Here is a 12,500-nt window from a genome sequence, read left to right on the forward strand (position 1 = left end):
GTAAGAAAAAGTCAAACGCATACATACAACTAATGTTAACACTGATAAAATGGTGTACGAAATGAATCATATATGAACTGCGGATATGAAATCAAGTGAAGCTATGATCTTCGCAGTTATGAAGGCAATTTTTACAATTGCGTAGAGAAGCCTGAAAAATTCAGGACTTCAACGGGGTTTGAACCCGTGACCTCGCGATTCCGGTGCGACGCTCACGGGACCATTAGAACCCACAAATGACCAGCTCCCAACGTCAGTGGCTTCATAGCTCAGTTGGTTAGAGCGTCGCACCGGAATCGCGAGGTCACGGGTTCAAACCCCGTTGAAGTCCTGAATTTTTCAAGCTTCTCTACGCAATTGTAAAAATTGCGTTCATAACTGCGAAGATCATAGCTTCACTTAATGTTAACACGCTGCGCATGCGCTCATTTTTTAAAAAAGTTTTTGGGATGTATTCATCGACTTTGCGATTCATTGTGGGAAATCGTGAGATTTAGAGGTTAAACCGTGTGATTGTGAGAGGAGACCTGAAACCGTGAGTGTTGAAAGGTCGTTCTTTAAACCTGCGAATCATGACGTCTTCTTACCAAAACTTTTCAACTGCTGCCTTTGTTTGCGCGTTCATCTCCCTCAGCTTTGCGACGCTGTGTTTGTCCGAGTTAATCAATAATGGATCGTAAACTTCGTTGGTGTTTTTAATCATCAACTGAACACACAAATGTTTCTCATCATCCAAGTACGGGCTGTAAGGGTTTAATACCTAGGATATTATGAAGAAAGAGCGTTATTATTCACCTTAAACGTCACTATATAAGCGTTACGGGCTGTAAGGGTTTATTACCTAGGATATTATGAAAAAAGAGCGTTATTATTCACCTTAAACGTCACTATATAAGCGTTCCGTGTAAATGTGAATTAGTTTCTGATTCAGAGCAGCAGGTGGAATATGTTCGAGATATCAAACATGGGACAAAACAAGAATTCGCCGTTAGAAGATTGACTCAAGAGATAAAAATTACAAAAAGGAGAAGCCTTAGATGGATTATCCATTCAGGACAAAACCCTCACTTTTTTCCATAAACTAAAGACGGCAAGTTCCGCTGAGTTTAACGAACATTTTACATCTGTACAGCTGTAAGCCAGGTCTTATATCTTACTACAGCATCATATTCTCTTATAACATGATTTTTCATGTTTTCTGTAAGGTAAACATGGTGTTCACAACAGGCCTAAGGCCTGTTTCGTTTCTGGTTTTGTGTGCGGGCAACTGAAAAGGTTAAAGTCGATTTTTTTCGCTAAAATGAATCTTTGCACCAGTTCGAAACGCATTGCGGCCAATTTTTCATTTTTCTAACAAATCCTGCCATTTTATAGGCTTCAAAACTTGCGAAAACCCAAGCATCTTTTGTTCACAACCGAGTCAGAAGGGGAGTACGTCTATTCCTGATTTGACGTCACAAAACTGATTTACATTGCAGTAATTACCTCTTTCTAAACATGCATGCAAAGTAGATTGTGACGTCAAGTCAGGAATAGAGCCACTCCCCCTTAAACTCGGTCGTGAACAAAAGATGCTTGGTTTTTCGCAAGTCTTGTAAGCCTGCAAAAGGCAGGATTTGTTAGAAAAAGGAAGAAAATGGCCGCAATGCGTTTCGAACAGGCGCAAAGATTCATTTTAGCGAAACAAATATTTTGGGGTTAGGGGCACCTTAAGGGAAGTGGGAAGAAGCCGTCAGTCTGTTCAGTTCTGGAGGCTTCTGCGATCTCGACAGCCTGAGCTTTTATAGTTAGAAATACGTTATTCAAGTTAGTATGTACCTCGTTCAATTCCAAACTAGTGTTCATAGTCATCTCATCTTGACTAAAACAGAATGCACTTCTGCCGGGAACATCCCACGAGTTCCCCGTAACGCTTCTGTTGTCATCCTTAAAGCAAAATAAACGAACACTCCACTGAATCTTCACGTAATACGCGCTATCTTCTAAATCTGCGTGCTTGCTCTTTGGATCGAACATTAAGCTAAAATCCAGCGTTTTTTTATCGTTGGATCCGGGTTTGAATGCTAAAGGGTACGCATCATCAATGAAGCACTCATTGCCCATGTTGTTGGGTGGAGACCAGTTTGTGGTGTCGAAACCAAAATAATAATAAGGATCAATGCTTGTGATCTTTACACCGATTGATACCATGCCTCCTTTAGAGATAGCTTTAAGATCTTTGCTGCGAACAAACTTCTCGATACCAAACGCTGTGCTGGCATTGCTGTCGCAGAAATGATGAGTCACTTGTACTTCGCGACCTCCGCGCACATAAATGGAGTAGGTGGCTTTGAATCTTAACATGGAAGGCTCTTCCCTATGCAGGTATGCAGCCGCAAAGTCAGCATTTGGTTCGTTGTTGTCTCTTGGCTCTCCTTTTGGGTACAGCACCAGATACCATTCTTCCCCGTGCAAAGAAAACTTTGAGCTAGTGACATAGCTTGTGCGAGATGACACATTTATAACCAATTTGTCTTCAAAAACAATATTGACAGGTGAACATTTGATCTCAACGAACAAACTGTTCTCATCCAAAAACCCTGAATCGAGCCTCTGGATTTCCTCTGTTGTGATCAAGGAACTCCAGCCGACTCCGAACCCAACTTTAGGAAACTCGTCAACGTCGTTTGCGTTCCCAGCTCTCACAGACTTAGACGGGTCCCTGTTATTGATAACTTCTAATGTGCATCGAATCTTGCATTTTACTTTATCATTGTACTGGCCACCGCCGAGCCACCTTAAGAACACACCGAACTTTCCTCCTTTGATGCCGCCTTGCAAACGCCACCTTGATGCGGCGAAATTGAACGGCTTCGAGTACACACTTGCTCCAATGCTTGAAAAGTCTTCAAAGATGAAACTGAAACAGGTCGTGTTGTCGTCTAGACGCCTTGTGTTATGCAATCGTAATGCCATCTTGCCTTCAAACTTTCAATCTCCTCACTTTTTTGTCTCTAAAGCACACTCTTGCACGAGCTTCTCTCCAGCTCGGAAGTGGAAAAACTCGCATAAGGAAAGCAGGCACTTCTGATATGTGACTCAGCCGTCAGCCGCCAGGATAAAATACATGTATTTTGGAGTTGCCTCAATCAGCTTAGAAATAATGCGTTCAAAACATACAGCAATGCAGCACGTTGAAGTTGGAGTTTCTTCTTGCGTTTCAGAATCCATCTTTCCAACGATACACTGTTTGGAAACCTGCAGTTGTGCTACGAGGCTTTTTAAAAATTAATGAAGAAAACGTAAATACACGACTGTTTATATGCTGTTAGTCAGCGTGCATTTCAAGTACTTTCGCCTTTTACCGTCTTATTTTGCGTTCTATATTTATTTGACTATTAAAGACCTTTCAGTGTGGAGGCTTATGAACCTGAAAGCTCGGCTAACAGAAAAGTGGGTTTCTTCATCATTGCAGGTTTTTGGAAAAGTTCCAAACAACCCGCTGTTGACAAATCTAACTCTGGCTTTCCTTCGAAGATCCCAAGAAATACATGCTCTTCGCGGTCAAAACACAGACGTCAGCTCTTTCTGGTTTTACACCAACTCAATTTCTTGTGTTAGAAGCAAGAATTTTATAAACCTTGGATTGGCGGAATAACAGAAGACCTCTTTCAAAGTGCAAACAAGCGCCACATGCAAATTGAGAGTTAGTCTATTAATTATCAATTTTGTTAAATGCGAGACCCTCTCCTTGGCCGTATTACATTTTTTCCAACTTTTTTTAAAAATTTGCATTCTGTGGAGGTAGTAAATGAGAGCATATTGAACAAAGGTAACCTTAGGGAATGCGTGGACAAGCAGCCGGGCAACTTTAAGTGCGCAAATTTTGCAGCTGCGCAAAGTGAGATAAATAACAGCAAGGTACGTATTTGCGGGGCACCCGCGCATCTCGGTAAACAACAAGCCACGCATCAAACGGTTCTTCCAAACACCTTTCTCTCGAGCTCTTTACATCTGCTAGGGTAGAATTAATGATGAATAAAAATGCTTTCAATGTTGTCGTTACTGATTCATCTTTTTTAGTCAAAAAATGTAAAAACGCCTTGAATTTCTCTTTACTGTCAACTTGTAGTGTTGCTTTTTAAATGCCTTTATCATAAAAATTACAATTTCCTTTGTGATTGGTTTAAAAAGGTGCTATTTTCCACTAATTCACTTGCCAAGTTGTTATCGGACAGTTCAATAAGCCAATGACATTCAAAGTTCTAGTTTAAATCAACCAATCACATTCAAACAGACTTAACTGATTAGATCTAACCCGAAGGTCGTGGGTTCAATGAGTTTTTCTGTCCTTGTGTGGGCCCATTTCCATTAGTATGGCTAACGCTCACATGGTTCATATGGGGTAGAAAACTCTAATCAGTTCAGCTCGGGCCGGAGTCACGCAACGCTCCCATTAAGGGGAGCGTTGCGTGACTCCGGCCCGAGCGGCTGCGAAGGAGACTATGTTGAGTCGCGACCAAACCAAACTTTTGTTTTGCGCATGCACCGAAACTCGTTCCCAAACATTTCAACTCGAGGCTTCAGGTACGAAATCTATTTTCTATGGCCAATATGGACGCCACGCGAATAAGGCCCATTGGGGCTTTCTTGCTTGCTTTCAGAGCGACATTGAGCAATTTTCCCCTCCTTTGTCAGTCTTTAAATGCAAATTTTCCCTTTCTTTCATAACTGGGCTCTTCTTCTTTTCTCAGAAATTGTAATTTTTACGATTAATTGTTGATAGGACTGAATGGAGACCAATTCGATCTTTAATCATACTCCTGATAAACAAATTAAATCAAAATGAAAACGGTAGCGATGCTCGTCGCCTCGCTTAGGGGTGTAAATTTCGGATTTTGGTCTCACTTAAGGTGTTCTGCCAGTTCTGGGCAAAACCCCATCATATTCTCCCTTGTCACACGGCGGCTATATTGTCCCGGGGGACCAAAAAAGTTTGTTTTACCACGCCAAGCCTCACCCCCATGGTTTCCACTGCGAGGCTTGGCGTGGAAAAACAAAGCTTTTTTGGTCTCCCGGGACAATATGGCCGCCGTGTGACAAGGGCGAATGTAGCCGTGAAGGTTCCTTTAGGGTTGCGTGCGAAGAAATATAAAAATATATATTTCAGGTCACTTCCTCCCCCCCGCCAACACGCCCAGATCCATATGCGAAGTAACACCCCCCCCCCCCCCCCCCCCACTTCCTACCTATTTCTAACAATAAGGTTATGGTAAAGGTTAGCGTTATTTTTAGGCCAAAGTAACTGCAGCCGGAAGGTTTCAAACGTCACATTCCACAGGTCACTCGTTACAGGTCATCACTTACCCATACTACAGCGACCCAAAACCTTCAATTTGGCTAACCTTTGCCCCAAACATCATTTTTAGGCCTAAGTTTAGCACTTCTAAAGGTTTTCATGTGAAACTGTGATCCTCGCAGTTTAATATGGACACAATTTTTCATAACTGCGAGTTTTGTAACGAGTCACCTGGGAAAAGTGACCTGTCCAACTGCAGCAGCATTTTGGTGGACACTGTGTCACGTCAATAGCTATTGTCAGTATTCCAAGAAACCAGTGATGTTGAAGTTGTATTATGTTTTTTTTGTGTTATTTTGCGTCATATGTTGTCGAATAAATTATTCTACTCGTATCATTCATTACCTTTGCGATTTGCATGTTTGGAGAGATATGATTGGTCTTTTCAGTGTTAGTGTCAGTTGACGGAACAAACATGTCAGACGTTATTAAGCAATTATTGTATTCCCCCATTTTCAAGGGGGGTCAAACATATCACAATCAATATCAATATCATAGCCCTCCATTTAATGTTTAATGTTGGAAATGTTGCAACACCTTTGTGTTCAGATAAAGATTTGTACTGGTGTGAGAAAACACGACACAGGTGTATTTACTCAATTCAGATCAGAATCCAGTACTTTTGAAACGTCAAGTTAAAATATGCTGTATTTTTAGTTAGTCTGTGAGACTGTTGGGGTGAAGTTGTCTCCAAACTACTTTCAAATGAATTCAAAAATAGAAATTAAAGTTCAAGAACTCCTTTTTATTTCAGGTTCCTCGAAAAAATGGAATTATGTGAAAATTGCACCAAGTATGAGAAGAAGGAATCGCTTACTCCATCAAATACAATATGACATGACGGAATGAAACAATCTTTTTAATTCAGAAAAAGACTTTTCATGCGGAAACAACCTTGTTCCAGGCCTTCAGATAATGTGGTTTTTATATTCTTACTCTAACCAATGAAATCAAGTGCAAACAGTTAAAAAAAAATAACTGGAATTATTGAAAGCAAGAATTATTACATGTAAAACGAAAATTTTTGGCATAGTAGGGTGCAGTTGATTTCACTCTAATCAGTTAAGTATGTGCAGTTGATTTCAAGACAAATTCCTGTCGGAACAAATTTGATACATGAGCAGCTTCCGCATGCAATTCCCTCGCCAGAACCATTTTATCAAGTGTTTTAGTTTCCTACAATTATTTTAATCTCCTCCAGGAAAGACACATTTTTCAGGGAGGGAAAAACTACTGGTATTTATAATGTATGGAGAAACATACACCCAAAACACTGGGGCCCAATCGTTCAAAGCCCAATAACTATTAAGCTAATCCTAGATTACTGGAAACTTAAAAGCTGCAGTTTATTTTCCGATTCAAAAAGGTTTTAAGCCTTCAATTTGGACTTGTTTTCCATAAGCCAAAAATTACATGGTTAACCTTTCTTGATGGACAAAATTGAACCCTCTGTTAGTAATACCGACAGTGGTACTATTTAATTGCAGATAATTAGCCTTTATCAACTTTTGAACAGCTGGGCTCAGAAGGAATTTCTACCTGAAGGAAACTAAAACTAAACTATGCATGAACTATGTATGTGTGAAATGAATGTGTAGGATAACTTTGCGAATTTCAACTGGCAAATTCATTGGTAACAAATCTGATCCAAGCGACACATTGGACAGATCACCGACAAACAACCAACACTGTAGGTAGGAATGTTGGCGACCATGTTGCTCAGATTGGATTTGTTACCATTACAGATAATATAACACCTCACAAATATCCATAAAACTACTTGTTACTTCTGATGATCATGTACATGACCTTCATCTAATTTTGTTCTTAAAATGTCATGAATAATAATAATACCTAGGCTAATGAGTTTGAAATATTGCTCCTTCATTTAATAAAATTCTTAATTGATTAAAAAATTAAGTAAGCCACATTGAGTGTGGAGAATGAGCTTACATTAAATAACTTTTATTTAACCTCCCAGTCTGCTTAAATGCAAAGCAATGATTAAAAAGTACTTTTCTAAAACATTCTCGTCAATAAGATGATTAAATTGAATTTGTTTAGTTACACATTTTCTTTTTCCTCAAGTGCCTTTCTCTCCTGCTTTTGAGTCTTCTGTTTTTGTATAGCAGCAAAGCAATCTGCTTCTTTCTTCTCCTTTTTTCTGTTCCGTTCTTCAAACAACATTCTGAAAGCCAACAAATACAGACATTGAAGTATATGAACTTAATTACTAATTGATGAAGATTTGCAGATGAAACTAAAAGCTTGTGAATCTTATTAAGGTTTACTCTGAATTTTAAAACCTTGTTTACATGTATATTCAGATTGAAGAATTTGTAGGCACAGAATCACGATAAGAAAATCAGGCATTTTTTAAAATCTTGTCACTATCATCTATGATGTGAACATACATGTAACAATACCCTGTCAAAATCTAACTGATTTTAATCCTGAGGCCAACTTTATTGTACTAAGTTAATGCCATTTAAGGTGGCTGGAACCAGTTTCACGACTTTTAGAGACCTTCTTATTAGATGGGTTATAACTACTATACTGTATCACGTAACAGCAACGTTATGGTACCACATCAAACACCAATTATTGCTTAACAAAATGCGCTCATTATTTTGACGTAAAAGGTTGCCATGGCAACATGAAAGCTCTCCAGAAACACCCTATATTTCGTCTTTACTTGCTTATATCTCAAAAATGAACTCGGTGACCCCCACTTTTTATTGTAGAATAGTAATTAGCAATTTGAGATAGAAGTATCAGCAAAGTTAAAAAAAATTCTTGGGAGCCAATTCAGAGCTACCTTAATTTTTCGAAAATTTAAGGTAGCCCTGAATTGGCTCCCAAGAATTTTTTTTAACTTTGCAGATAGTCCTATCTCAAATTGCTAATTACTAATTTGTATAGGTAATCGCAATGGGTCCTCGTAAAATTAAGGATTAATATCACGCGTGTTTTCAGAAGTTGCTGAAATTGCCCGAGTCGCGCAGCGACGAGGGCAATTTGTTAATAACATAGAGGGCAAAATTTTCTTAACACTGTTGAGGCACCTCGAAAAACAGACAGCTAAGCGGAAACACTCGTTCGCTCGGAAGCAAAACAAGTGACAAACTGACAAGCAAGTCAACTTGTTCTTTGCGTCCAAAACGAGTATAGATGATTGTTATTTACATCCACTCGAGAGGAAAATACGAGTTTCATTCGTGAACAACTGTAAGAACGATTAAACCAAATGTTAAGCTTCAATTTATTTTATTCACCTGTGCTGTAGAGGTTTTTACCACTTGCAAATACGCATCCGTAAACATAGCAAACAGTTTGTCCAAAGAAATCCACCAAATTTGAGGTACTCGTTCCTCCTGTCAATGGCAAATTGTTCTGTGACCTTTTTCGTTGAGCTGCAAGATGTCGTGGTAAACTGAAAGCCCTTGACGAAAGGAATCATTTTGTTTTTCAACCACACAATCCCGCTACGCCGGGCGCCATGTAAGTCGATCCAAGTTTTAAGCTTTTCATCAAAAAAAAACTTTTGCCCTTCTTCTTGTCACTCGAAAATTCAAATTCCAGATCATCTTTTGAAGCTAGTTCTTAATCTTTATGCCTTTTCGGCGAATGCAGCGCGAATTAAAAGACAAACTTCGATGAAGACGAAGTTGTTTTGCTCAAACAGAAGAAACCAACTGAATGTGGAAGACGTACGTTCAGCCAATCAGGAGCGAGAATTTTTGGCGCTCGACCAATCGTGAGCGAGTAATTTTGCCCTCTTCTCAAGCAAAATTAAGAAAAAATACCCTCTTCATTGACCAATCAGCATTCAGTAATTTTACCCTCTTTGTTATTAACAATAAAAAATGGGGGTCCCCGAGTTCGTTTTTACGATATAAGCAAGTAAAGACAAAATATAGGGTGTTTTTGGTGAGCTTTTATGTTGCCATGGGAACCTTTTTACGTCAAAATATTGAGCGCATTTTGTTAAGTTATAATTGGTGTTTGGTATGGTACCATAAGATTTCTTTTACGTGATACAGTTTTGTAGTGACAACCCTTCTAATGAAAAGGTCCTCAAAAGTAGTGAAACTGGTTCCAGCCACCTTAATGCTAATCCAAACGAGTACCTGTTAACTGAGTTTCACTGGGCCCTGAGGTAAACTTGATGGATTGGAGAATAGCACAAACCTGTTTTTAATAATTCTTTCAACAATATCACGAGTCGTCAGAAGGCTGCCACTTGAAACCACTTTGAAAATTCCTTTTTCCTTTGCAACTTTATAGGGATCTTTACCATCTTCATCTACCATGACATTGGTCTCACCATGAACCACAAGGTCAACCTAAACGACATCCAAGTTAAAAGTTACTTTTAAAGAGTAATTTAAATCTATTACGTTATGGAACAGAATATGCACAAGATGAGTTCAAATTTTCTAAGATAATGTAAGTTTAGTTCTTTTTTACTGTTGGTTATTTGTACGTTTGCCAAACCAATCAAATTTTCCCAACAAGATTATTGCTCAAAAAGTGTCACACTTTCTCTTACACACTTTTCACAGGGGTGCAGGGATGGTGCCGTAGTGATAGCACTCACCTCCCACCAATAAGGCTTGGGTTCAATTCCCAGAGTTGGCATCATGTGGGTTGACTTTGCTGGTTCTCTAATCTGCACCGAGATGTTTCCTCCAGGTACTCCGGTTTTCCCTTCTCCCCAAAAACCAACATTTGATTTGATTTGTGTTAATTTGTTGATTTTAGTTTACAGTGTACCCAATTAGTGCTCCAGGTCTAAAAGACTACACACTTAAATATTAGTTCCTTTCCTTTTTCCTGAAAAAGGTTTTCTTTTCATGGATCCTCTGATTGCAAACCACGCTGGACAACAAATCCCATGTTAGATGTTTTGTGTGTAGTAATGCAGAACACTTTGTCTTGTTCTTTGCGCTTTGACTACTTTTCTCGTCAAAATACATGAAAACCCTAAGTAATACTCCACAATACTACACACCAAAATGTCTAAAAATATGTTTTGATTGACTCATCAATACTTCATGAAAGAAAAATTTCTTTTTATTAAAATGAATTTCAACATGCCTTCAATTACAAAAAGAAAATGCAACTGAACATGATGTCCAGGTAAATATTTTAACACCAATAATATTCAAAGTGAAGTTGACACAAAGCCAAGTGGCTTATTTGGTAATCTCTGAAGCACAAAGGAAATTAGTGATCACTTTCCTAAGTTTGTGATGAAGTAGTAAGAGTGCTAGAATCTCAGCATAACATTAGATAACATCCACCAAAACCAGACACAACATAGACCTTATTCATAAATGGTGGTCAATTTATAATTCTTTTGTCAGAGTGTAAATTAGCCTAACAAGCCTCGATACCCTAAAGTGAATTGAAAAGAATTCTTGCTCTAAAATGAGGCTTGGTAGGCTAATTTGCACGTGGACAAAAGAATTATAAATGTGACCGCCATTTATGAATAAGGTCTATTACCTCACTTTTTTACACAACGTATATTCCCAATCATTGTAGGACTGAGTACACAGAACTGAGAAGACAGACATCCAGTTCAGAAAGTAACAATGTTTTGGTGTTTTTGCCACAGATCTTACGTATTTATGGGATCATGTTGATCACATGTATTAAAATACTTTTACAATTTGGGAATTTCTGTGAACGTATCTGAGTTCTTTGAACCAGTCAGACCTATAACCTTTCCAATTATTAGTTTGAAAACTCTACATCTGAGCTACAGTAAACTTGTGGCTACTAAAGCCACAACTAGGTTTTTGTTATTCACGTCATACCTTAAATTGATCCAAGAGTTCTTTGGTCACTGCGTAAGGTGCACCAATGATGACTTGATCGACATAGCGACAAGCAAGCACACTAAGTACTCTCTGATGCAGGCTCATGATTGGGTAGTTACTTCCCTTGTATCGGTTAACAACTTGATCTGTATGGAGACCCACTATTAAATAGTCCCCTTGCTTCTTTGCAGCCGCCAGGAAATCTAACAATCCAACATGGAAGAGATCAAAAGCACCAGGGGCGTAAACAATTTTGTCGCCAGGGTTGGGCTCCTTTCCATCTGAAAATTGAACGATCCTTTGGGAGGTTGGTAGAAAATGAGAGACACAGGTCCAGGGGCTCTTGGCTGATGGATCAGAACTGGCTCCGCTCACCTGACCTGGGTCCAAATTGCCTATGGGCGAGGGAGCCCTGTCAAAATGTTCCTTTGTCATCAGCAGCATCCTTCCCACTAAATTTGTCGTGGACACCCCAGCCGTACGTTTACATTCCTTGTACCGACCAGCAGCCTTAACAGCGGCATACGTATCGTGGCCATCTGCCGTCAAAGTGATGTCATCTCCGTGTACACAAAAATCACACTTGTACTTATCAAGAGTTTCGACTGTTGTCACGTAAGGGGCGCCCACAACAACTTCATCAACCCACTTGATCGCTTTGCACATCTTGTATCTTTCTTGCTCGTTAAAAACCGGTGGACCCTTGTGCAGCGTGATTTCCTCGTCTGAATGAATGCCTACAATTAAGGCATCGCCCATCAATTTCGCTTGTCTCAAAGCGTTGGCGTGCCCAAAGTGAACCATATCGAAACAACCGTCGGTCCATACACGGATCTGTTTTCGGCGTTTTTGTTCGCTATGATCTACTTCGTGGTTATCCATGTTAGCGTTCAAGGAATAATTTTCTTCTTGTAAAACACTTGACAGTTGTCTCAAAATATTATGGATACCTAAAACACTACGTATTGCAAGAGCCTCATTCTCAGGAGGACTGAGAACGAGGTGTCTTTGCAAACCCCGTACCACGTCTTCCCGGTTAACACTTCTAATCAGTGGGCTTGCATAAAATGGCAGATTGAAATAATCATAACAAGACAGAATACCCGTGAAAACTTTCAGTGGTAAATAAGTCATTATTTGTTTGTGGCAGCAATCACGAGTCTGCTATTGCTTGTTTGTAATTTTGAGCTCAGATCCATAACTTATAGACTTTAATTTAAGAAAGCACTAAGTGAACATTTTATCGTATCTTATTTTTTGAACTCAGATCCATATTTCAAGACTTTTATTTAAGAAAGGACGGAGTGAACATTTTATCTAATTAATGGAACTTT

The 12,500-nt window shown here is 39.2% G+C and overlaps 2 protein-coding genes and 1 long non-coding RNA gene across 3 annotated transcripts in view; 1 reads left to right on the forward strand and 2 right to left on the reverse strand.

Moving 5' to 3' along the window:
- The window catches only part of LOC137974714 (uncharacterized), a 12,089-nt gene extending 8,716 nt beyond the window's left edge, over positions 1-3,373 (reverse strand). The window contains exons 1-2 of the mRNA XM_068821657.1: positions 1,819-3,373; positions 588-760 (exon numbers count right to left, since the gene is read on the reverse strand). Coding sequence (XP_068677758.1) covers positions 588-760; positions 1,819-2,955 — 1,310 coding nt within the window. The 5' untranslated portion in view covers positions 2,956-3,373. The remainder of the gene's footprint in view (positions 1-587; positions 761-1,818) is intronic.
- Positions 3,374-6,176: 2,803 nt separating this feature from the next.
- On the reverse strand, positions 6,177-12,151 carry LOC137974716 (ethanolamine-phosphate cytidylyltransferase-like). Its single transcript, XM_068821659.1, has 3 exons — positions 11,164-12,151; positions 9,530-9,684; positions 6,177-7,526 (listed from the first exon to the last, which is right to left on the reverse strand). Exons 1-3 carry the CDS (start codon positions 12,046-12,048, stop codon positions 7,403-7,405), a joined length of 1,164 nt encoding a protein of 387 aa, XP_068677760.1. The 5' UTR covers positions 12,049-12,151; the 3' UTR covers positions 6,177-7,402.
- A 48-nt stretch (positions 12,152-12,199) lies between these two features.
- LOC137974722 (uncharacterized) overlaps positions 12,200-12,500 on the forward strand; it is a 1,774-nt gene continuing 1,473 nt past the window's right edge. The window contains exon 1 of the long non-coding RNA XR_011117497.1: positions 12,200-12,287. This is a non-coding gene — a long non-coding RNA (uncharacterized lncRNA). The remainder of the gene's footprint in view (positions 12,288-12,500) is intronic.

The sequence above is a fragment of the Montipora foliosa genome, chromosome 11 (assembly GCF_036669935.1).
Source record: "Montipora foliosa isolate CH-2021 chromosome 11, ASM3666993v2, whole genome shotgun sequence".
Taxonomy (NCBI): Eukaryota; Metazoa; Cnidaria; class Anthozoa; order Scleractinia; family Acroporidae; genus Montipora; species Montipora foliosa.